Below are 24,285 nucleotides of genomic sequence, written 5' to 3' on the forward strand. Positions count from 1 at the left end.
TCTCGTGCTTATAATACATCTACAGGGGCATCCAAATATATCAAAATTGTAAAGAATCACTTTCCACCCAATTTTCAAATTTCCCAAAACTTTGTATTACCTTTAACATTTGAAAGAATTATCACTCAAATGAAAGAAGATAAATCTCCTCGCTGAAGAATCGTAGTTGGGGAGGAGCTGCAATCCTTTCCTATTCTTGCTTGATTAGGAAAGAAGATTGAGTAAATCTCATTATGTAGTTTGATGGGCACGATGGGCATGTTTGGCTGCTTTGTTTAAGAGTCATGAACTCGTTACTGATGTAACTCTCATCTACCCCCTCTCTTTCTCTCTCTCTCTCTTTCTACTCTATCTCGCTCTATTACGTCATGTCATCTCCCCCGTCATCACAATCTACCGCATCCAATGTTTCCAAGATAAAGCTCATTCTATATATCGTACCAGACCTGCCTATCCACCCCAATGACCCATTTTAATTAGTATAAATACTACTATAGATTCTATTATTCAATTATTAGAAGAGTTGTTGTACGTGAGACTGTACGATATATTCAGAAATATTGTGTACTGTACATGTTTCTAATGACCAAACATTCAATTAAACCGTGGTGTATTACCGTTGCATTGTTACCAGTTTTCCCGCCATGTGTGGAGTCACGTGCCTTTGACTGAGCTGACACCCTTTCCCGATCGTAACCGTGACAAAAGAAAAAGGGAGGAAGGGAGACGTCAGATTTGATATATCCGCCTCTCAGTTGACGTTAACATTTTCCCACCTCTGGTAATGCAGCGGCAGTTGGTGTGTCTCCACTGACGTTAATGTCAGAAACTCGAAGCATATAGCGAGTCACCATGTATGCACAATTTAAAGCACAAATATTGATCATGGAATCATGTAATAAATGTATATCTCTCATAATGCAGATAAGTGGAAATTCAGTAATAATACTAAAATCCTTCTAGACTTTCATGGTGAATTATGTTTTCATATTTATTATTGTCTTGTAATTTTGCACGTTTTTCAGCATAACACATACCTTTGTGCTGACGCCATACGGGTACAAATCATGGTCACAAATGTACATAATTTACCTTTTTTGATAATTCATTATTGAAGGAAAAAAATAGTATCTGAAGATCATAATTGAGAGACCAATGGTGGGAGCAACAAGTAGGATGTACTGCATCTCATGAATTTGTTATCATTATCAAAAATACAAATCACTAGATTATGCATACATGCGGGATAATATAACACACCTGTCCAAAATTAATTAAAAACGGAAATATAGCCTAGATATTAGCTACTTCATTGGGAATAAACCGAAAATACACGGGGGCGATGGGCGATTCGCCCCCGTGAGCTCCATAATCGCCCCCGTCAGGTTGCTCACGGGGGCGAGTGCAAAATTAAATATCGCTCCCGTGGAATTATCATATAAAGATTATCTTTTCAGATTTAACTTTAACACAATATTGAGTATCAATTTGCAAACCTTAAACCAATGAAATGGAACTTAGATGGCGCTTTCTCTCCCATCTCTATGAGTATTACCGATACAAACAATGGAAGCTCGCAGTGCAGCTAGTGCGGCCCTCAGCAGTGGCTATACTGCCGGTAGTACCGGTGTGCACGCTGACGCCCAATATCTGCTGGAGCTGGAGACGATCGCGCAAGGACTGAAACAAGGAGAAGTTTTTCGTTGTGAAAAGTGTGAATTCTCTGAAATCTGGTTATTCTAAAAAACCAGCATTCTAAAAGAATTATTCTAAAAGACCAGCAAATAATGTAACTCGACAAGTAAATCAATATTGAGAAGAAGATCACCAAAGATGTTGCAGGGGCGGATCTAGGCGGTTTAGGGGGTTTAACCCCTCTCCCCCTTGGGCTGTCAGGTGAAAATGTGATTTGCATAGAAAATACTATCATGTGGCCAGACCTATACTGTATTAGTAGATGTTAGTAGATGCCAGGAAAATATCTTTTACGGGGGTTCAAAATAGCAACTACAAAAATCGCCTCGCCACTACGCGGCTCATGGACGATGCTCCACATCGTATTTGGGTTACCCCCCCCCCCCCCCACCCTTAGAAAAAAGCTAGATCCGCCTCTGTGTTTGGAAGGATATGGTAAAGAAAGAATGTATATAAGGTTGCTCCGAATAATCAATAAGTAAATTTCTAAGAGGGAAATTGTCGACTTACTATAAATGATAATGATAAAATACCAAGGAATTAAGGAGTTTCATTGGTACCAATTCAATGGAAATTTGTATTAAAATAAGAGCCCCGATCAGCACTAAAAGAACCCCCGTGAGAAGGCTCACGGGGGCTCTCTTTTTTGTGGAAGAGCCCTCGTGGACAAAAAAAAAATTGAGCCCTGTAATAGTATACTCATGTGCATTGTTTAAGTTCTTTGATACGCAAACCTTCTTCTCAGTACTTACAAATCCAAGTGAAATAAGCCTTACATAAATGCGGGGCGATAATGTGCCCTCCGAGAGTGACCCTCCTTCAGAGTGCCCTTTCCAACCAATGAGGAGAAGAAGTAGAAGAAGAAGAATAAGGGTGAGCAGGAGGAGAGGGAGCAAGGAAGTAAGAGAGAAAAGAAGAAGTAAGAAGTAGGAGAAGAAGAAAAAGGAGAAGAAGAAGAAGAAGAAGAAGAAAAAGAAGAAGAAGAAGAAAATGAGGAGGGGGGGGGGAGAGAAGAAAAAACGACCTTCTGTTTTCAACAGAGGTAACACGCTAATTACCTTTGACATTATTGTGATACATTTAACACTGTCTATGTAATTATCTTAATCTATAATGCAGAAAGCAGAATTACGTTGGGTTGCCTAACGAGGGATAGCTGTGAGAAATGGACAAATTGTACAAGTTGATGCTGTCGATGACGACAGCCTTGCTTATCGTCAGCTTCATCGTACTAAGCCAATCTCCTTCGTCTAACCAGCACAGTAAGCCTTCCGAGCAAAGCTCACGTAGCACGGAGCTCCACAATGACAGTTTACAGAACAAAGACATCAAGAAACATGCCCAAGAACAAAAGTAATTAACCGTTCTCTAATTTCGCCTAGCCTCTTTCTTTCTATCTTCCAGATATTGACAAACATAGGAAGGGGGAACTACCCAACCTCTGCAAAAAATATCCACTACTTTGATTAGACAAAGAATTGCTGGGGAAATGGCATTACAGAAGGAAAGGGAGAAATAGAGAGAGAGAGAGAGAGACAGGGAGAGAGACAGAGAAGAGACAGAGACAGAGACAGACAGACAGGCATACAGAGACAGAGAGAGAGAGAGAGAGAGAGAGAAAGAGAGAGAGAGAAAGAGAACTATTTCTCAGATGCGTATCAGGACAATTACCCCCTGGAAAATCACCGCCCCGGAAAGTTATTCCCCGGGTAACCACCCCCCCCCCCCAGAAAATCAGCCCCCGGAAAATTTCTCTGTTGTTCTGCCTATTTCCTTTAATTAAAGCACAGGTTTCGACTTCTAATTCTTGTGTCCAATAAACTTATTGACCTTATCTAAATGTACGTGGTCTTTGTTAATTCATTATTTGGTAGGTCTTCTGATAAAGGAATAACGTGTTTTTATCACCTATTAAAAATCTTTTGAATTTCTGCCCAGGTACATCATGTCGGATGACAACACTCCGAGTCGAGGAGATGGAAGTTCATCATGGAAACAAAATGAGTCGAAGAAGCTCTCAAATCTTATACAGCAGAGACTTCACTTCATTCAGGTATAGTAAGAGTAAGGCCATTTTTTCTCTAGATATTTATGTAAGAAAAGATATCATCAGGAAAATGGTCTACCGAAAACATGATCGGAAATATTTTAAAGTCAATTTAAATAGTCTCGGCGTCCTCTTTTTTAAATAGTACCATGATTTCAACTAAACATGATTTCTAACAAAGGGCAATACAATATGGTATTGAAATAACTTTACGGACAGTCGTCGCGATCGCCCTTTGTTCTCATTTAGTTGTGGTAGCTGAACATATACATTTATTATATGATTTCATTAAAAGAGGTCAATAACTAGAGGAAAAAGAATTCTACTAAAATATTAAAACATTAACATTTACAATTGGACCTGAAATTGTCTCTTCTATACGAAGAGAGCAAGGGTCAACTAAAATTGGCGAGGGTGTACAAAGTACACTTGACTGAAACTGTTACTTTGTCTTTTCCATTTTTTATCTGTTAATTGGAGAAAGATTTCGCAGAGGTATAGGGATATGGCAAATAAAGAAATCTGTATTTATGTTCGACATGTAGATCGTCCAAGCTAATTGTCACACAGTCATGTGTTCTATAAACGAATGCATGTGTAAATTGAAATTGCAGCTGCATGTTAGAATTCTTTAGAAGCACTGGTCTGAATTGATTTTAAACAGCATTTCTTTATCACTACCTATTTCCTGCGCAGTCGCAGTCGACTGTATGGCAATAATAGGCACTATCGAATGGGGAAAAGGATCAACATTTCCATTAAAGGCATCGTTTACTAATGTTAAATCTGAGAGGCATAGCCCTACATGTTATCAGTGTCTGTGATGTGGTATAACGTTGAAGCCCTAAAACAGTTCTGCTTCAAAATGATCACGAAATGCCTCAAAAATGTATTTAAAAGAAGAACAAAAAAAAAAATCTTTGAGTGACCGGTTTTACCATACGCATTTCTCCCAATAGACTCCCAATAGACTCTCTCTCTCTCTCCCTCTCTCTAATTGATTTTTTTTTAATAAAGGAACCATGTGGAAGAGTAAATAGAATGGAAAATTTGTGATTTCTCCGTCTTAATCTTTTTTGCCCAGAACCCTCCAGATTGTAGCAAGGCCAAAAAGATCGTGTGCAACTTTAAAGTGAGATGCGGGTTCGGTTGCCAGACTCATCATTTGTCGTTCTGCATGATAATGGCATACGGCACTGGAAGAACGCTCATCCTTGAGTCCAAGGGGTGGGACTATGCGAAGGAGGGATGGGAAAAGTTCTTCCGTCCTCTCAGTGAGAATTGCCTTGATCGAAAAGGAGAGACCACCGGCAAGTGGACAAGTAGGTATCCTGGAACAGGACAGTTCATTGAAACTGCTAATAAAAATGATGATGATGGAAATGATAATAATCAGAATAAAAATAAGGATAATGATGAAAACGATAATAATAATATTAATAGTAATGATAACGATGATAGTACTCTGTCGTAACAGGGCCCCGTCTTATAATAGGGTGATCACACTGCCTGTGCACACAGTCTGCCCAATGCACACACAACAGCAGTCAGTTGGTAGAAATAGCAATTTTTGTAAATTTATTTTAAAAAAACTGAACAATATTTTAAAAATGTAATCATATATTTCAAGCATACCTTTAACTACAATTCTGTGTAGTTTCATTGTTATAGGCATGTGGGAAATATGTTAAATTATTTAATTAGAATAGTGTCTTTTCAGCCATGTGTGACATGGCCCGCTGATCGCCCATTGACTCGCATTGTTATTCTGCGTGGTAGAAATGCACCTCAATGTATAAAACTCCCCTACAAAAAATGCAATATCCTCATGTGTTTCACTCATTAAATCAAATTGTTGTTTACATGCAAGGCAGCCACAACCACTGGTGTACTGGTAGGGGGGGGGGCTTGGGGGGGGGGGGCACCAGCCCCCCAAATAAAATTGAACCATGACTTATTTTCACAAGTAATGAATAAATGTTCCTGATATTATATGATTTTCAACAAAATGCTATAGTTTCTCCATTATTTCTTGCAAACTGACCCATTCCCACTAATAGCCAGGAAGAGCATATGTTTTTTTATAGTCACCAGGGCCAGTGGCCACTAACAGTAACACTAATTCCTTTCCAGAAGCTACTGTGCAAAGCACTGTCGGGAGATAACATGCTACCCACCACTCGGGCTGAGCATTCACAGATTTACGAACGAGCGTTCCATACCTACATCATGTAACAATGCACATATACCGTTAAGGGGCCCAGTGGGGGTGAATTGAATTCAGACAAGATTAAGAGTAGAGAACGGTACAACGAATCGTCTTCTTTCTCTAATAATTCAATGAAACGTCAAAGCTTCCGCGCTTCGCGCGGGAGGGGGGGGGGAAACTAATTTCAGACTAGGATTAAGTGTCGAGAACGGTACAACGAATCGTCTTAATTTTTCTCTAATAATTAATGAAACGCGAAAATGATTTCAGACAAGGATTAAGAGTAATAATTAAATGAAACGACAAAGGTTCCGCGCTTCGCGTGGGAGGGGGGGGGGGGGAAAACTAAATTCAGACAAAGACACAATAAAACGATTCGTCTTCTTTCTCTAATAATTTAATGAAACTTGAAAGCTTCCGCGTTTCGCGAGGGATGGGCGAAAATTAATTCAGACAAGGATTAATAGTATTAATTTATTAAAACGTCAAAGCTTCCGCGCTTTGCGCGAAAGGGGGGGGGAATTCAGACAAGGATAAAGAGTCGAGAACGGTTCAACGGTACAATGAAAATGAATGAATCGTCTTCTTTCTCTATAAATTAAATGAAACGTGAAATGATTTCAGACAAGGATTAAGAGTAATAATTAAATGAAACGACAAAGGTTCCGCGCTTCGCGTGGGAGGGGAGAACTAAATTCAGACAAAGACACAATAAAACGATTCGTCTTCTTTCTCTAATAATTTAATGAAACTTGAAAGCTTCCGCGTTTCGCGCGGGATGGGCGAAAATTAATTCAGACAAGGATTAATAGCATTAATTTATTGAAACGTCAAAACGAGTCGAGAACGGTTCAACGGTACAATGAAAATAAATGATTCGTCTTCTTTCTCTAATAATTTAATGAAACTTGACAACTTCCACGTTTCGCGTGGGATGGTCGAAAGTGAATTCAGACAAGGGTTAACAGTCGAGACCGGTACAATGAATTGTCTTCTTTCTCTAATAATTAAATGAAACGTCATAGCTTCCGTACTTCGCGTGGGAGGGGCGAAACAAGAATTAAGAATCGAGAACGGTACAACGGATCGTCTTCTTTCTCTAATAGTTTAATAAAGTGTCAAGGCTTCCGCGCTTCGCGCGGGGGGGGGGGGGGGGAACTGAATTCAGACAAGAACACGATACAACGAATCGTCTAATAAATCGTCTAATAATTTAATGAAACGTGAAAGCTTCAGCGCTTCGCGCGGGATGAGCGAAATGAATTCAGATAAGGATTAAGAGTAATAATGTATTGAAACGTCAAAGCTTCCGCGCTTAGCGCGGGAGGGGGGCACTTAATTCAGACAAGGATGAAGAGTCGGGACCGGTACATTGAATCGTCTTCTCTCTCTAATAATTAAATTAAACGTCATAGCTTCCGCGCTTTGCGCGGGAGGGGCGAAACAAGCTTTGAGAGTCGAGAACAGTACAAAGGATCGTCTTCTTTCTCTAATCATTTAATTAAGTGTCAAAGCTTTCGCGCTTCGCGCTAGAGGGGAAAACTGAAAAATAACTTAGTTCCTGGCCCCGGGTTTAAAGGGTTTAATTTTGTAGACATTTGGACATTAGCATTTTTATATTTGTCGGTAATAATATTGGTGGCTCGTTTTGTCGGTAATCGGCGGCCTCTACACCCCCCTTCCCCCACTGAAAAAGATCTAGCGACGCCCCTGATAACGACACAGTTTATACACTCGAGATAATTTTTGCAAGTACTACTGGTGAAGTACCGGACCACCGTTTTTGTACATTGTGCGGCATCAAAGCATAAATTATACGACGTCTCACGACGTGACAGATCACTTTTCTCTATTAAACTTCTAACCAATCAGAAGGCCTCTTTTTTCTATGAAGTGCCGGTGGACATTAATGCGCCAAATGTGGTTCTCAAATTGCAAAAGATCCCTACTCTTGGAAGGGGTAGGAGAAAGCAATTTTACGTCATATTACTCCAGGAAGTGCCTGAAAATGCGTCCCCCCCCCCCCCCGGTAAGAAATTCCTGGATCCGCCACTGATGCCCATACCCCTTGAGCTTCGGGGGCTTTGCCCCTAGACCCCACCTTGAGAAACGTAATTCAGCGGGGCCTGCATGTTAGAGTGGGGTGATTAGGATTTTTTTTGTCAGCCCCCCCCCCCTCAAACGTTTTTGCTCATCACGCCACTGGCCACAACTGTACTGGGATCTAAAATTTAGTCCGTGTGGAATGTTATGGCCTGTTGAATGGTTTCTCGGAAAATCGTCATAAATCCTTAAATCTGTCTTTTTTAAAAATAGAAATATACTGTGATGTAGCTGAAAGTCTGCAAGTTTTTAACATATGATCAGTTTTCTGAATAATTTGTAAAACACATGAGGAAAAAGCTGTGACGGTGATCCAAGTAATTTCCATTGCCATATTTTGTTGGCATTGCCAAAATATTTGGAATTTAAGGTTAATAGTTGGTGTAAATATGATCTATGAATATAAGACTTGAAAAATGCCAAACACATGAACGGTTTGACTTTCCTAATTTGCACAATGAGTGCGCGAATATATAATTAGCTGAATTGACCTATTTGCATATTGCATATTTTATGAATATTCATGATTTGTTTATATTTCAAATGAAATATATTTCCATACCTGTCTGATGTACATAGGTTTCAATGTACGTAGCGGGGGCTAGGGTAGGGGGGTCAGTGTCCATAAATAAAATAAAACACAGAAAATGCAATAAATTTTCAATAATTTATTGCATTTTACCCCGGTTCCCAACATTAAAAAATCCTCTGTGTGCCCATGCTTTAAGCCATAATGCTCTGTAACTGTAAGTCACCAGGATCAAAATCGTGTCAATGTGCTATATCAGTGCCCTTTTGTGGGGCATTAATCCTCATTACTGTCATTCATGACTTAAGGACGTAGGTCCCTTAGATGATAAGCATAGTAGCATACACGTGCTTTAGCAGTCACGCAAAACACACATTCGCAAATTATTATTCAATAAAATCTGAGAATGTATACTATTATCTAGATCTATTATTTTTAAATTATTTTTTAAATAATTCCATAAATTGGGGTAAACCAAAAATATTCCAACTTTATGAGCGGCAGTGTACTTAAATATTAGTTTATTCTGTTTTGACAGTACTTTGCTATTTTTTTTGCTAGGAAATGATCGGTAAATTTATTAATCGTCAAGTATGAGCAAATTTACAATATTTTCCATTTAGTTAAAGAATAAAGTAAGGAATTTTATAAAATGATGACGTTGATCCTAATCACATGTTTTGTTGAAAGCGTACACGTGACCATGTATTTAATTTGCCTAACGCGAAATTTGGATAACTACCGGTCATTACCCTATGGTAATGACCGGTCATTGGCGATCATGCTTTGCGATCGTAATCATTAATTGAGATTTGATTGTTTTACTTTTACCCGCGAAAATGGCTGACGCGGAATTTAAAACGCCTACGTTTGAAATGCTTTCGACTGAAGAAATGAGGGTGATGAGGGTGATTTATCAAATAACAAAGATCCACGTCATAATTTTATAAAACAAATAATACACAGCATTTTGTTCGGGAATTAGTAAAATTACCCATTCGGTACCTTTGAAACAGTCCAAAAACCCTCGGCTATCTCCTCTGGCGTTAGACTGTTCCAAAGGTACTGTGTGTGGGTAATTCTTATTAATGCCCTCACTGCTGTGCATTATTTGTATACTACACTATGGGGGAGGGGTGGTGTAGTAAATCATTTAGTTTTTAGTTTAGACCATTAGATTACGATTTGATGGTTGGACTTGAAGGGCAACGGAGTCTTCATTGTTGTCATTATTTGAGGATGGTGAATTTATATCCAAGTTTCAGGATTAATATCATAGTTTAATTACGCAAAATGTGAGGAAAGGCTCTAAAGCACATAGCGTTACTGTATAATTGGAAGTAGATTGTGGGTTCTAGCAATGGCAACGGAATGCTAAAACAAGTTATTATTTGATGTAAAACCAGGGAAAAGTAGAGGAACAGCACTTGTAGGTTTATATATACATAGTATAAACATTATTGTATTGAACACTTGGGAATCCAAAACATCCTATTCCATCAAAATATAACTCGTCAAACAATACGAGGATGAATAAATCTGTCTTGCTTTGAACAATCATTCAAAGCTAGACTGGAGGACTGGTCATGCGAATGATGCGATTACATTGTGAAATTAAAGAAAGTGTCTAAAAGCAATCATTAATGGGGGAAATGATTTATGAAGTACATAATTAACACTGTGGGTGTTGCAATGGTCAAAATAGAAATAAATTTGTTCATGTATTTGTTCTGAAAATCGCACGCACTGCACACATCAATTGGTACGACGTACACATTGTGGTGCATAGGGCTCAAATTAATTTTTTGTCCATGGGGATCTTCCACAAAAAAGTGAGAAGGCTCACGGAGGCTCTTTTAGTTCTGACCGGGGTTTTTAATACAAATTTCCATTGAATTGGTGGTACCCATGATACTCCTAAATTCTTTGCTATTTCATCATTATCGGCATTATTTCCCTCTTACAACTTTACAAGTTATAACAGGCAGCTAATGGTCAGATCTCCCAGCGTGCACTCCAGAATACTACCGGCGCAGCTAGTATAACCACTAATGACGGCCGCAGTGCACTGCGAGCTTCCGTTGTTTGTATCTATAATACTCACAGAGATGTGGAGATGGGAGATATAGCGCAATCTTGCGGCGAAAAGGCGTTTATTTGTTTACAATATGACAGCCTCTAGACACCGAAAAATTCGAGCGAGAAATCCTGCACGCTAACCTAATTGCCATAGTTCCATTTCTTCGGTTTTAGGTTTGAAAGTTGAAACTCAATATTGTGTGAAAGTTATAACAGAAAAGATAATCTTTATTTTATAATTTAGAATATGTATGTATGTCAAATGTCATAAAGGTCAATTCCCATGAAATGAAAGGTAATTAGCCTCATTGCTGTAAACTTTTGAGATGTCAAGAAATTGTATGTTTTAGCCTCAATGTTCATATTCCAAGGACTCTTTGAGCCACTCATCGTCAAACCACCACAATTTAAGGCACTGGAACCGGGGGCAGAGAGCACAATGCCCTAATGTCAGAAAAACGGACTGTCCCCCTTTTAGACTTAGAATCGTAATCGTTTTTAACGCTATCAAGTGTTCCTTCTCTAGCCAGGTTACTTTGACATAATGATTGCGCCCCTTTTTTTACGCTGTAACATATGCCCCTTCAAAGTATCATATTCTACTGAAGTGCGAATGGAGCCATCTCGACCTCACAAATCTTGCCCTCTCGCCGGCAAATTATTCTTTAGATCATCGAACACACCAGTACTGCATAATAGGATTTTGAGGCAATTTATTCGACCCTGTAGAAATACAAACAGTGAAATCCTGAAGATCCTCCCTGATAATGTGGTAATTACAATAACATTACATATTTTTGTTCCACTTTGAGGTAACCCATTGCAGATGAACCTTTTTATCTAAAAAAGTGCCCTTTTTGTAAGTGCCCCCCCCCCCCCCTTAAAGACGCTCCGTCGCCCCCGTTCATGTGTAAATTAGAGGCAAACAATTACCATTCCATAGATAATGTGTCATGGGGTGTTTAGACATTCCTAACAACATTTTTTCAAGGATGTTTTTCTTAGTTGCAATTTTCCAGGGACATCCCCTCTCCTTTTCACATCAACTGCACACATTGAGAGCACATAACGACGATGAGAAATTAGGGCTAATGTATTCAGCTACTCGTAGAACCCAAGCAATATACACGACTGAAAGTGTTCACCTAGATAAAGACCTTTTATACTGACGCCATTGGTCGTGTGATGAGTAACGGATGGATTTCAAAAAGGTTCATAATTAGTTGAAAGAGAAGTTCCCCAGGGTTGCCCATTATCATCTTTTCTTGTTAAATAGTAGTGTAAATATTAGCATGTAAAATAAGACCAATTTTAAAAAAAAGATATTGATATATTCAGTGTCAATTAAGGTGTCGATAGTTTAAACATTTCCTAATATGCAGAGTGATACGACATCATTTGTAAATTCTGTTAATGATGTACAATATATTATAAATGAAATTATATATGTTGAAGACTATGCAGGTCCGAAAGTAAATTGGAATAAGAAAGAAGTTATGAAACTGAATATTGTAGATACACATTTTCTTGAAAATGACATTATAAATACGGAACACCCTGTTAAACATGTATACGAGTACAGGTAGGTGAAATAAGAAATTGTTGCAAGATTTAAACTGAAATGTAAAAATGAATAACATTCGGAATGTATTAAATATGTAGAAAATGGGTGATCTCACTTTTTATGGTATAATAACTGTTTTGAAAATGTTAGCGGCGTCACAAATTGAGCAACTGTTGTATCAGTATCCAAACATGTTTTACAGATACTGAATAGACTATAGTTCGGTTTTTTATGGAATTCCAAAAAATATAAAATTAAACGTAATATAATATTGAAAATGGTTGATTGATTGAGATTTATGTTGCTAATAAAATATCTTCACTTCGTTTATTCAACGTTTCAATTTTTTTTGTATTGCAAGGATGTGATTAATTTTTGGAAAATAATATTTGATATTTCACCTATTCCGAGGAGAACTTTCAATCAAACAAAATAAATTAGTCGTAGGTAAGGACATATGACACAAGAATTATACTCTGCTAAATATCATGCGCAATATGCAGTTTATAAATGTAACGTTAAAAAGACTGTCAATAGTTCAGTTATTTACCCGCATGCTATTTAAAAAAAATTCAAGTATTTGCTAAGATTGTTTTAAAGGTATGAATTTGTTAACAAAGAAAATAATACTAAGCTGGAAGAATTGTTGAATATACTTTCATTGAGTAATTAATGTTAATATGTATTGACATTTTGGAAATAAAAATCTCGCTTGAGGAAAAAGAAAAAAAATCACAGAGACGTGGGTTAGTCAGTGATAACTATGAACTTTTAGTCTTGAACATGAATCGCATTCTCATTTTTTTTTAATTGATGTAAACCAACTAGTATGCAGCATCGTCGTGATAATAGGATAGTGAATAAAAACCGATTCTGGAGACAAATCAGATGATAGATGATTTTGAAAATACCGGTTTGTAAAATTATGCAACATGTAGTAGAAATTGGTATTTCCGAATTAATGGAAATCATTTATCTTGTTTTCCATCTATAGCTCCTGATAAAAATAAAAACATCCAAGTGGTGGTACTTCCCGTCGTACACCGGTTATCTCAGGACCTAAGGCCGGACTTCCTGCCATTTGCAATCCCAGAAGACATCTCAGAGAGACTGGAAAGAGTACATGGTAACCCCGCCGTTTGGTGGATAGGTCAGATCATGACCTACATTCTGAGACCACAGCCTCAACTCCAAGAATTTATGGACAATGAGACAGCGGCCTTAGGATTCACACATCCGATCGTTGGGTGAGACGAATGAATTGGATTTGAATTGAGTTGATTTGATTTAATTTCTTTTCACTCGTGGTAGAGGAATCTATTGGTAAAAGATGAGTGGCAGTCCTTTAACCCCCCCCCCCCCCCCCTCCCTCGCCTATCTGCGCTAAAGAAACTACAGGTCAGCGTGTCAAGACAAAAATGGGCGGTACACCCACCCACCTCCCGGCCAATCTTAATAAATTTCAAGTCAACCAACCGAAGTATAACAGGGATACCCCATCGAAACTCCAGCCAAAGTCTGTTATCTACTTCTCAGGATAAGTATTTTGAATTCATAAGTATACACTGCAGTGGTACGGTACAGATCAACGGTCCGATACTTGGTTAGTACTAGGGACTTTTAGCTTTACACGACCAGAACGTTGACTGCCGCGTGTGATATCGTGTTAAGGCACTGGGCCGTACCCGGCAGTGCCTTTAAAGGACGTCACATTGCCTTAAAACGACAACACGTGGTGGTCCACGTTCTTGTCGTGTAAATATAAAGGTCCCTACTAAACTGAATATGTTACCCTACAGTTTGATTCTGACTATTTGTGCAATGTCGTAGTTTATGTGACATGTTTAATCTCAGTGTCACTTTCTTTATAATGATCGAGTGCCCTTTTCCCCTAATAATGCTAAATGTCCCTTTAACAAATCTGTCCTTTTCAAATTTAAAAAATGACAATTACAAAAAAAATGTGGCAATGGTTCGAAAATTCCAAGGAACTGCCATGCACATTACCCTAAAATAATTCATGGTGAAAATAGGCCATCATCGGTATAAATGCTACACGACACTTCGTCACCTCATCCCCAAAACAACATGAGCCCATCATTTAAAGCAACCGAGAGCAATATTTTGTGAAATTCATCCAAGCTTGCTCTCTACGTTCGATCGCATTTATAGTATACGGAATTATTTAATTAAAATGATCGAGTGAAGTATGTTGACATCAGTTATATTATCTTAATGCGACCTCACAAATTATTACAAAAAATTGCTCGCTCGGAAATCAGGCCAATACAAACATTAGCAAATTATGACGCGAAAGCAGAAATGTAGATCCAGATATAGGGAGTGAAATAATAATATGTAGCAGATTATCTTCGATATTGTATTCATCAGATTGTATGGGTATATACAGGTACATTTATACACAATGATGTGCCAATATTGCATTGTTTACATTTTGTGATTATTATGTGTAGGGGCCTCTTTCCCTACCAAATTGCCTTTTCTTTTTATGCTCCACCACCCCTCCATTTCAACTAAAAAATATTGAATTGTAGACTTTAAACAGTTTTCCTATACCCTGGTAGGGCCTGGGGCGCTCTGCGCTCTCACTCCCTCAATGACGTCCACCTCATGTAATGTGTGCACGCCCAGTAAAAATTCTAGTTACGGCCTAAGTGAATTATACCGATTGGTTTGTAAAATTGCAAGGACGAGTTGCAATATGTGTACTCGGTATGCATGCATCGTCGCTTATCTTTTATTTGTATTTTCTTTTCTTTTTACTTTTAGCACAAATAATCAAATATATTTGACAATCCTTTTAACATCAGTTAATTGATTTCACAAATTATATCATGCATCAAAAAATTATTGGTTTTTGATTGTTTGAGAGCTCGTCACGTGACCAGAAATATTTCAACTATTTGAAGGTTGCTCTGCAAAAGTATTATGAGAATACTATTTGGGAGTACTATTTGGGAGAAAACATATGTTTATTTTTTTTAAACAATTTTTTTTCTTCTTCAAATCTTAGTTTAATGAAAACAAAATATTTAAAATCTTTTTCAATAAAAAATGACTTTTTTTCCTTCTAAATCCCCCCCCCCCCCAAAAAAAAATGTTTATTTAATATTTTGTTAAGATTATTTTTTGATGCAGGATATAATCAAAATATACCATGCCTTCTATTTGAGGTACTGGTTAAACTATGGGCATCGGTGACTCCAAAAGTACCATGCGCCCCTCAGCAAATAGTACTATTGGAGTCGCCTCTTGCGCGTAGTTTTTTGTTTAGAACAATACCTGTATAGCATTAACAAAAAATAACTAAAGGTACATTCTCAGCTTTGCCAGTCAAAACAAAACGAGCTGAGGGTTTGGGGCTCTTCAGGGTATCTTCTTGACTAAAGTGGATTTCACGTTAATCTTTTCCCCCAATGAAAGCATTCAAGTGAGGCGGACAGATAAACTCAGAAAAGAAGCCAAATTTCACGCTATCGAGGAGTATATGGTCTACGCCGAAGAATTCTACGTGGAATTGGAGAAGAGACAAGAAGTGCCGGTCAGGAGAATCTTCTTAGCAACAGACGAGGCCAGACTGCTCGAAGAAGCCAAGAAAAAGTGAGTTTAGGACACAGTCGTGGCTTAAGAGCACCATGCTGAAACACGTAGGTCTTTTGGTAAATCTTGAATGTCATCCATCGAAGTACATGTGAATGCAACAGCGTGCGGGCCGAAGTGCCATGATTCTGTACAACCGTACAACTTTACGACTATACGACTATACGTCTATCCAACCATCGGATAGACATATGATTTTAACCATATTTTGATACCTTATTTGTGACACTGGCAGGTCGCTAATTGGCGTGGGGTCCAGGGGACGGAGCCCTAGAAGCTAAGGGATTATAGGCATTTAGTCACGGTCAGATCAGCATATATTTTGATACCTCATTATTTTGTAATACTGGCAGGTCACTATTTTTTTTTCTTTCTCTCTTTCTTTCTATTTCTCTTTAATACACTCTTTCAAAAAAGCTTTCAAAATCAAAACTATTACTTATTGGCTCTATAGCTCCTAAGTCGATTTGACAACTAATAGTCGTTATTTTCCCACTTGAAGACATTTTCAAGCCCCACCTTTTTTAGGGAAGTTCTAAATTAGTAGCATCTTTCAAATGCCGTTGGAATTTATCCTTTTCATTTTTTTGGCCTGCAAATGGGACATACTACCTTTAAACACCTTCCGGGGCGAATCCAGGATTTTTTTTAAAAAGGGAGTGGGGTTCAATTTTACCTGAATTCTAACAAGCAAGCAATGACACTGAAACAAAATTTAAAAAGAAAAGTCGACCCCCCCCCCCCCCCACCGAAAAAGAAAAAAAATAGATACGACGACAGTAACAACAACAAAAAGTTATCGAGCAAAATGGAGGGTCGGGGGTGGGGAGGGGGCAGGTCTGATTGAAAACAAATATGAAATCCACAATGATCTTAGATTATCATCAGTATACAATTAAATCCCAAATAAAAAATCTAAACAGATTACAAATAAATGATTGAAATTAATATACTATACTAGTTATCAATATACAGTTACAAAGGGAGAAACAAATCTACAAATTGGGATTATCATCAACGTAAAGTAATCAGAAAAGAAGAATGATATCTGACAAGCAAGCGAGTAAAAATTAAAAAGAAAGGGAGATACAGGCCCCCTTGGCAGCCCCGAATCCGCCCCTGATATTGGCCATATACTCAGCCCATCAAAGGCCTTATCATTCCACATTGGATGAATTCATCTAATTTTTGGAAAGTAACTTTTGATGAAGTAAAATTCAAATAAAATTCAGAACTTACAATCAAAAGGAATATAAGTTTTTAGAAATGTCAATTCATCTCTCACGGTTGTGGTCGAGTGGATATGTCACCGGACTGTGAATCACATGGTCCGCGGTTTGAGTCCCGCCGCGGCACTAATGTCTTTTGGAATATGCCACACTCGACCCAGGTGAAGTAAATGGGTACTTGGTACTGCTGGTAGGATTGTTCTTTGAAATGTACTGTGCGCTGATAACGGCTGCCCGAGCTATTAAAGCTAGTGTAATCATTCCCAAAGCTCTTTGGTAGCGCATATAGGAACGTTGTACAATGTGTATGCGCTATACAAGAACTGAATATTTTTCTTGTTTTCATTACAGGAGGTTGCTTGTTGTTTTGATTGCTGGGGGGGGGGGAGGCTGCTGGCAGATAAAATAAAAAGGTTTAATTCATATCCTTTTTTCCTTTTTGTTCATAGATAAAGTTTATATCTTATCGGAACTTTATAGATCAACCAAACAGTCAGTCATAGAGATTGATTGATAAAGTTCTAGAAACATATAAAATAATAAATGAAAAATAAATCGCATTGTCACAATCATTTCATGAAGTTACGTGCCGGAGCATTTTGAACCACTCGACTATGTCACTGCTGCGATATAATTTGCGACATAACTTTATTTAATTTTATTTTTTTACAGATATCCTGGTTATGTGTTTGTGAGTGACAATAATATATCTCAGTCAGCCAAAGTATCAACACGACTGTCAGAGGAATCTTTTATGGGTATCATCGTTGATGTTTATCTTTTGGCTCGTTCGGATTTTCTCGTTTGCACGTGCTCCTCAAATGTATGTATTTTTTGAATTTTTGCGATTTCTGTTGCAGTATATTATGTATTAATGTTATTATTATTTTGTGTATAAATTTATTTATCTATTGATTAATTCATTTCTTTTTTGCTTATCTGTTTATTCATTCATTCATATAATTACCTTTTACTTTTTGATATCGATGAACTTGAAAAAGCATAAAATACGCTTAACCTATTTTTTCTTCTTCTTATATATTATTATTGTTATTATGATTAAATCTACTGTTTTTAGAGGAGGAGGGGTGGGTCACTTTAAAGTGTTATTGAATTTAATGAGTCAGGTAGGGCATGGGATATTGTGGACAGAACGCTGGTTGATATTACTCCCTTGGCAGTCCACGTCATCTCCCCCTTAAATACAACATCTTCCCCTTTTAATATAAATTGTCAAAAAAACATAAGTCTTCCTTCCGAAAAAAATCTAAATGGTCCATGGGTTATATGAGGGAAAATGACCCTAATTTATAGAGCTCTTGGCGATCGATTAGGCCTTTTGAAAAAAGATATTGTATTGCCCTTGGCGACCGACCCCAAAATCTTGAAATCTGCGGTTGTCTTTTTAAAAAAGTTTTTATTTTTACCGTTTGTTAGAAGGAAATAAGTGTATGAAAGCATTCAAACTGAGAAATATAAGCCCAAAGAGGGAATAAAAAAAATAAAATAAAATAAAACGATTTCCGACCGACCAACCCGATGCAACCAATGAAATTGCGCCCCTACCTCGCCTAAACATTAGTACATAAATGTACACGCGAGTAAGGGATGCTTTTATTGTATAGTGAGGATATTACTTCGCGAACAAAATTACACACTGCCCGAATATGACAATTTTAAGGCATTTTGTTGCCAAGAATCTTTCTATTATTTTCCAGATTTATTCATTCATTCATTCAAAATGGTTTCTTTCAAATAAAACTTTCATCGCGGCGTTTAGCCGAATTACAAAAGTTTACAAACAAAATTAATAACACATAATGTAATATATAACATAGCATAATATGATATATTGAATTTGTAAAATAAATCAGTATAAATACGATGGGATTAGCTTATTGCAACATATGGAAACATAAATTAGAAAGAAATCTGAATTAAATAGCATTAAATAGCACTGAAATCATGTGAAAGAAGGACTAAAGTAAGCAATAAGCGGTAAACGGAGCAAGTGTATGTGGTGGAAAAAATCGAGAGTAAAACTGAAAGGTGAGGAGTAACGTTTGCAAAAACACTGTAACTTATTTAAATTAAGAGTGGGATAGCTTTACAGAGGAAGAGTGTTAAAAGGCTGAGAGGAGAAAGGGTATAGGAAGAAGTAGTAGAACGAGCGACAATGGAAAATTCATATAAGAGGATACGGAAAAGAAGGGAAAGGAAGAAGAAGAAGAAGAAGAAGAAATGGAAGGAGGGGGAAAAAAGATGAAAAAGAAGTACAAAAAAGAGAAAATAAAGATAAAAGAGTTAAAAGAGCAAAAGTACAACACAAAGTGGAAATATACAACCATGCCTGAAGTAGACAAGAGATGGTGGTGAAGAGGGATGATAAGCTATCGTCACATGACAGATTCAGTTAAATTCAATTCAGTTCAATTCAATATGGTAAAACTAGTCTAAAATGGAGTTAAAAAAATACTTTAAAAATCATGAAACAAATACAATACTTGATTGGTATGAGCGATTAAACGTAGCGAGCTAACATGACAATTTTAATCTCTTTAAACTGTTAATTTGTCATCAAAATTTGCTACCCAAGATACAAAAGGAGAATATTCGGGGACCTAGTTGCCATATCATAATGATATTCAGGCACCCAAGTGTAACGATATTCGAGCATGTCGCTGCCCAAATATGAGGTGATTTTTGCTCGAATTGGAACTCTAAACATCCTTATATCCTTTGCCTCGTACGTTTTTATTGCGAAGTAGCGTATCTAGACATCCACCCCCCCCCCGGATAACCACCCCAAGTCAACTACCCCTAGGACAACTACCTCCTAGGGCAACCACCCTCAAGTCAACTACCCTCCAGGACAACTACCCCCTGGACAACTACCCCCAGACAACTACCCCCTAGGACAACTACCCCGAACAACTAGCCCCAGACAACTCCCTTCTAGGATAATTGTCCGGGGTATTTTTTATTCATTCCTTTTTCACCAGGGTGGCAAATTTAACGAACTCTCTGGAGGTAAATAGTCAAACATTTTAGCACGGTAGCAGAAGACCCCCTCTCTTCCGTGTTTTATGTGTCCTTGAGGAGCCAACCAGGGCACGTCCCCCCCCCCCCTCCTTCCTTACCTACGCCACTGGTGACAACTCTTAGGCACCCGTCATTATCTGTAAAGGCCTATTCTCGACTGCTTGCTGTGACGTATATATGGGCATCGAGCTTCACAGTCATGCACCCTTTATTCTGCATTATAGAGAGAGATTGGGAGAAAGACAAAAAAAGAAGTGTGAAAAGAAATATAAAGAATGTCTTACTACTTGATTTTTTTTCTCGGAATAAGTGGTGCCCTAAATGATGACCTAATCGTGTTTTTGTTCTATTTTTTTTTGGGGGGGGGGTGAAAAATGCAGATTCAACTAGTATTTCCAAATTTTTATTAAAAAGTGCACTTTTCACACGGTTGAAGACAAGTATTTTTTTTTATATTGGTTTTAATGAATGTTTTCTCTCTCCCCCCCCCCCCTATTCCGTGTGTCAAAAGAACACCCCTTTAGCTCAGGTGGTCGGGCTCTGCTCTTCTGTAAAAACCTTTTGTAACTGGCCAAGATTGGTCTCATTGTATTGTCAATCGTATGGTACATTAAACTTACCTATGCACTTGTACTACGTACACACACGGACACACCAGCTGGCACTTGCAAACGCACACGAACCAGACATGCAGTTGATCCCTCTCCAAATTACCGGTACTTTACATTTTTATATCATTAAATGGTTTCAGACATTCTCCTTGACGATATACACGATAGACAATGGTACACACCCCTAGAATTTAATAATACAGTTTCTCATAATCCAGGTGCATTCACTTTTACATATCAACTCAAGAAGTTTGAACAGGAATTTCGAATATTTTGACAACCTTCTACACTCCTTAAATAACCTTGCATTTTCCGTCATTGGTATAAATGAGACATGGCTACATGAAAATTCCCCAATTATATTTAATTTGTCGAATTATCAGTTGATCAGGGCAGGTCGTAAAGGAAGAAGAGGTGGAGGCGTTGCCTTCGATATTGCTCAAATTTTAAAATTCAAAATACGTTTTGATGTCAAACTAACACAAGCAGAATCATTGTTTATTGAAATTGACAACTCGAATCTCAAAAATGTCATTATAGGTTTAATTTATAGACCCCCTGACTCTAATTTTGATTTATTCTATAATGAACTGGATATACATCTTCAACATATTTTCATGCTGGTGACTTTGATATAAATTTCCTCCTCTCACCTAATAATGCTAATTCAACTAATTTTTTGCCATTAATGTATTCATATGGTTTCCTTTCGATTATTAATAAACCTGCAAGAAGTAATTTGCGTTCATCAACTCAGATTAATAATATTTTTCCAACCTACATAAGAACAAAACTATCGGGGGAATATTATGTTCTGAAGTTTCTGATCACCCCCCCCCCCCCCCAATATTTTTAAGTTGTGAATGCCAACGTTGTTACTCTAAATCATTTGATGACTATTTATATCGCAAAGAATCTAAACATAATAAAGAATTACTGAGCCAAGATTTATTTCTAGAGGGATGGACAAATGACTAAAAATGAAGACGATGTCAATATCGCATATAATCACCAGGTAATACAAAGTGTTGGTATGGGGGTCATGAATTTGGTTCAAATGAACATATTGGAAGCATATGCGATCCTACAATATTCAGTGATCGTTGTCGTGGTCCGAGTCTAAAGTTATGAACTTGTAAATAATACACTCTTTATGTTGTATAGCTCCCTCTCAATGTCAAGATATTAATTAAGCTATCGAACAATCTTTTTTGACTAAAATCGACCGATTAGCGCGCCATTACTTTACTTCCAAGTATATGAACAGTCTTAGAAAAAATTGTTTATATACTAGGCTTTACAAATTTATCAACAAACACAATATGCTTAATTTAAATCAATATGGTTTCAGTAAAAATTATTCAGCTGACATTTATATAGCAAACATGGTTCCCCATGGTCCCCTTTTCCTTATATTTATTGAGAGCTGATTTGATGAGATAACCACCTGTCACTGACCACGCAGGGAGGTATAATCCACCTGCTGTAAGTAATGCAGAGGGGCTTTAAAGAAGAAGTACCTTCGAAATCAGCCTACTATGAAAACTTACAATCCTAATAAATGGTTGCCAAGTATATTAAAGGGACTTGGTAACATTGTTCAGATGAAAGAAAATGGTGCTAAGGTATTGACTTCAATGCTAGATGTAAAATTAAAGATAATCTGAAAGTTTGAGTGAAAATAGACTTATTATTAATGATAAAAATTGGGAAAACTGATCTGATCGATTCCTTAATTCTCCTAACTATACTATTACAATTTAATTTCTTTTTTGGTGAATGTAAATCTTCACAAAGCAATGAATTGGCTCTGTATACCATTTCAGACATTTAAGTGTTGAAAGATTTTTAAAGCCTGTCTTGTGTCTTATTTTCATGGAAAACGGTTGGAAAAATTCAAAAATGGTTGGGACTATTAGATGGTGTGGCACAGTGACACCTTCAAAGAAAAACATAAATATCTTTGTGGTTTGAGAATTGTTTCACCATTTTTTGCATGTTAGAAGGTTAATACAGTAGAAGGAATATAACAAGAAAAGTTTCATACAAAAATTACGCAATTTTGTCATCAACCTTCAACAAGGTTACCGAGTCACGCTTATGCAAAATATAAGTGAATGAATATTTACACAAACTACAAAATTCATACTTTTCTCTCTCTTAACGCAGGTCTGTCGACTAGCTTACGAGATGATGCAGCATAACTATGTGGATGCTTCAACCAAAGTCCGCTCCCTTGATAGGGAATACTTCTTTCATGGTCAGACTCCAAATAGCTTAGGCAAAAGAGTCAAGATGCCTATGTATGAAGGGGCTGAGAACGTTCCCTTGTAATCACCAAAGCCTGTTGTCTGTTCGAAAGGCCATCATTTATACCTTTCGATTGGTTGATTAAACTTACAATTTTTTTTTCATATAACACTGAACAGCATACAGCCCAAAATACAAGAAATCAACAACTACCAATCGCTGTTTGGAAAAAAGCCACTTATGTATTATACCGCAATCAGGATAATATAGTGCAGGATGAAATATTACATGACTGAAGATCTGACACATGAAGACCTCATCGAGAAAAGAAGGTGGAACACAGCTGTTCAGCATGAACAGGAACTTTACAAAAACAAGGTGAAGATCCGCTTCTCAAGATTAGCGAGGAAGTTAAGGAGCCAAGTGGGAGCCCCGTACGAGATCAAATCGGGCAGATTGTTGGGTGAATGTATAAAGGTATATTCACCTGTTCTACACATTTTTACAAAATAGCAGTGAAGGGATGTTGCATTGTCTACCACAGCAATTGTTGAGGGTAGAATGAGGAACTGTATTATTTTGTCCTCCTTCTTTGTCCGTCATGTTCACAGTGACGGTTAATTGCTGAACGTATGAATGGTGGTCGTATATAGGGTGTCTCATAATAAATGCAACGAGAAATTAATTGCCAACGTCTTAATAAATACTCATCCATCCCCATTCATCCTCGATGAAATTCCGTGGGTGATGCTGTACTAAATATAGTTTCCTGAACTACCTGTGAATTTTGCAAGGATTCATGTTACAACTGCAAAGTTATGACTTTTTATTTCGTTAGACAAAGACAATTGGTTTAATATTGCTACCATTATCTCTACACAAAATACTGAATACATTTCATTAAGCTTAATTCTTAACAATACTCTTGAAACGAGAAACAAAGTCTATTTTAGAGCTTGCTAGACAATGTTTAGACGTCAGGCATCATTGTGCACTAGGGCTATTCAAAGCCCTATAATCCGTGTAACAATTGAAAAGGCTACGTTTAAAAACTTGTTATTTTAGCCTAGATCCTTGTGAAATTCACGCAAATATTAGTGCATATTACAATTCAATTCACACGAATTCAATTCAAATAATTTCATTTCTCAAAAACCCAATCTGAATATAAAAGAATGCTTACATAAAATTAATATCAAATTACATTTAAAATAATTCATAGAAAATGAAACTTATTTGTAAATATACAATATCAAATGTCGATAATTAATGAACGCAATTTAGGATACAAGATATTATACAGGCA

The 24,285-nt window shown here is 37.3% G+C and overlaps 1 protein-coding gene across 1 annotated transcript; it reads left to right on the forward strand.

Annotated features, from left to right (window-relative positions):
* The first annotated feature begins 2,860 nt into the window (after positions 1 to 2,860).
* On the forward strand, positions 2,861 to 23,063 carry LOC115924182 (alpha-(1,6)-fucosyltransferase-like). The gene is made up of 7 exons (XM_030986050.1): positions 2,861 to 3,048; positions 3,634 to 3,748; positions 4,827 to 5,064; positions 13,221 to 13,473; positions 15,671 to 15,847; positions 17,749 to 17,899; positions 22,899 to 23,063. The coding sequence occupies exons 1-7, from the start codon at positions 2,861 to 2,863 to the stop codon at positions 23,061 to 23,063; spliced, it is 1,287 nt and encodes a 428-aa protein (XP_030841910.1).
* The last annotated feature ends 1,222 nt before the right edge of the window (positions 23,064 to 24,285 follow it).

Source organism: Strongylocentrotus purpuratus, unplaced genomic scaffold (assembly GCF_000002235.5).
Source record: "Strongylocentrotus purpuratus isolate Spur 01 unplaced genomic scaffold, Spur_5.0 spur5_scaffold_15, whole genome shotgun sequence".
Taxonomy (NCBI): Eukaryota; Metazoa; Echinodermata; class Echinoidea; order Camarodonta; family Strongylocentrotidae; genus Strongylocentrotus; species Strongylocentrotus purpuratus.

Bases quoted from the DNA above. Each gene is read 5' to 3' on its own strand.
- LOC115924182 (XM_030986050.1), top strand. From the start codon at position 2,861: ATGGACAAATTGTACAAGTTGATGCTGTCGATGACGACAGCCTTGCTT. The intron at 5,065-13,220 runs GTAGGTATCCTG...TTCCATCTATAG, and splicing joins GACCACCGGCAAGTGGACAA to CTCCTGATAAAAATAAAAAC. The intron at 17,900-22,898 runs GTATGTATTTTT...CTCTTAACGCAG, and splicing joins TTTGCACGTGCTCCTCAAAT to GTCTGTCGACTAGCTTACGA.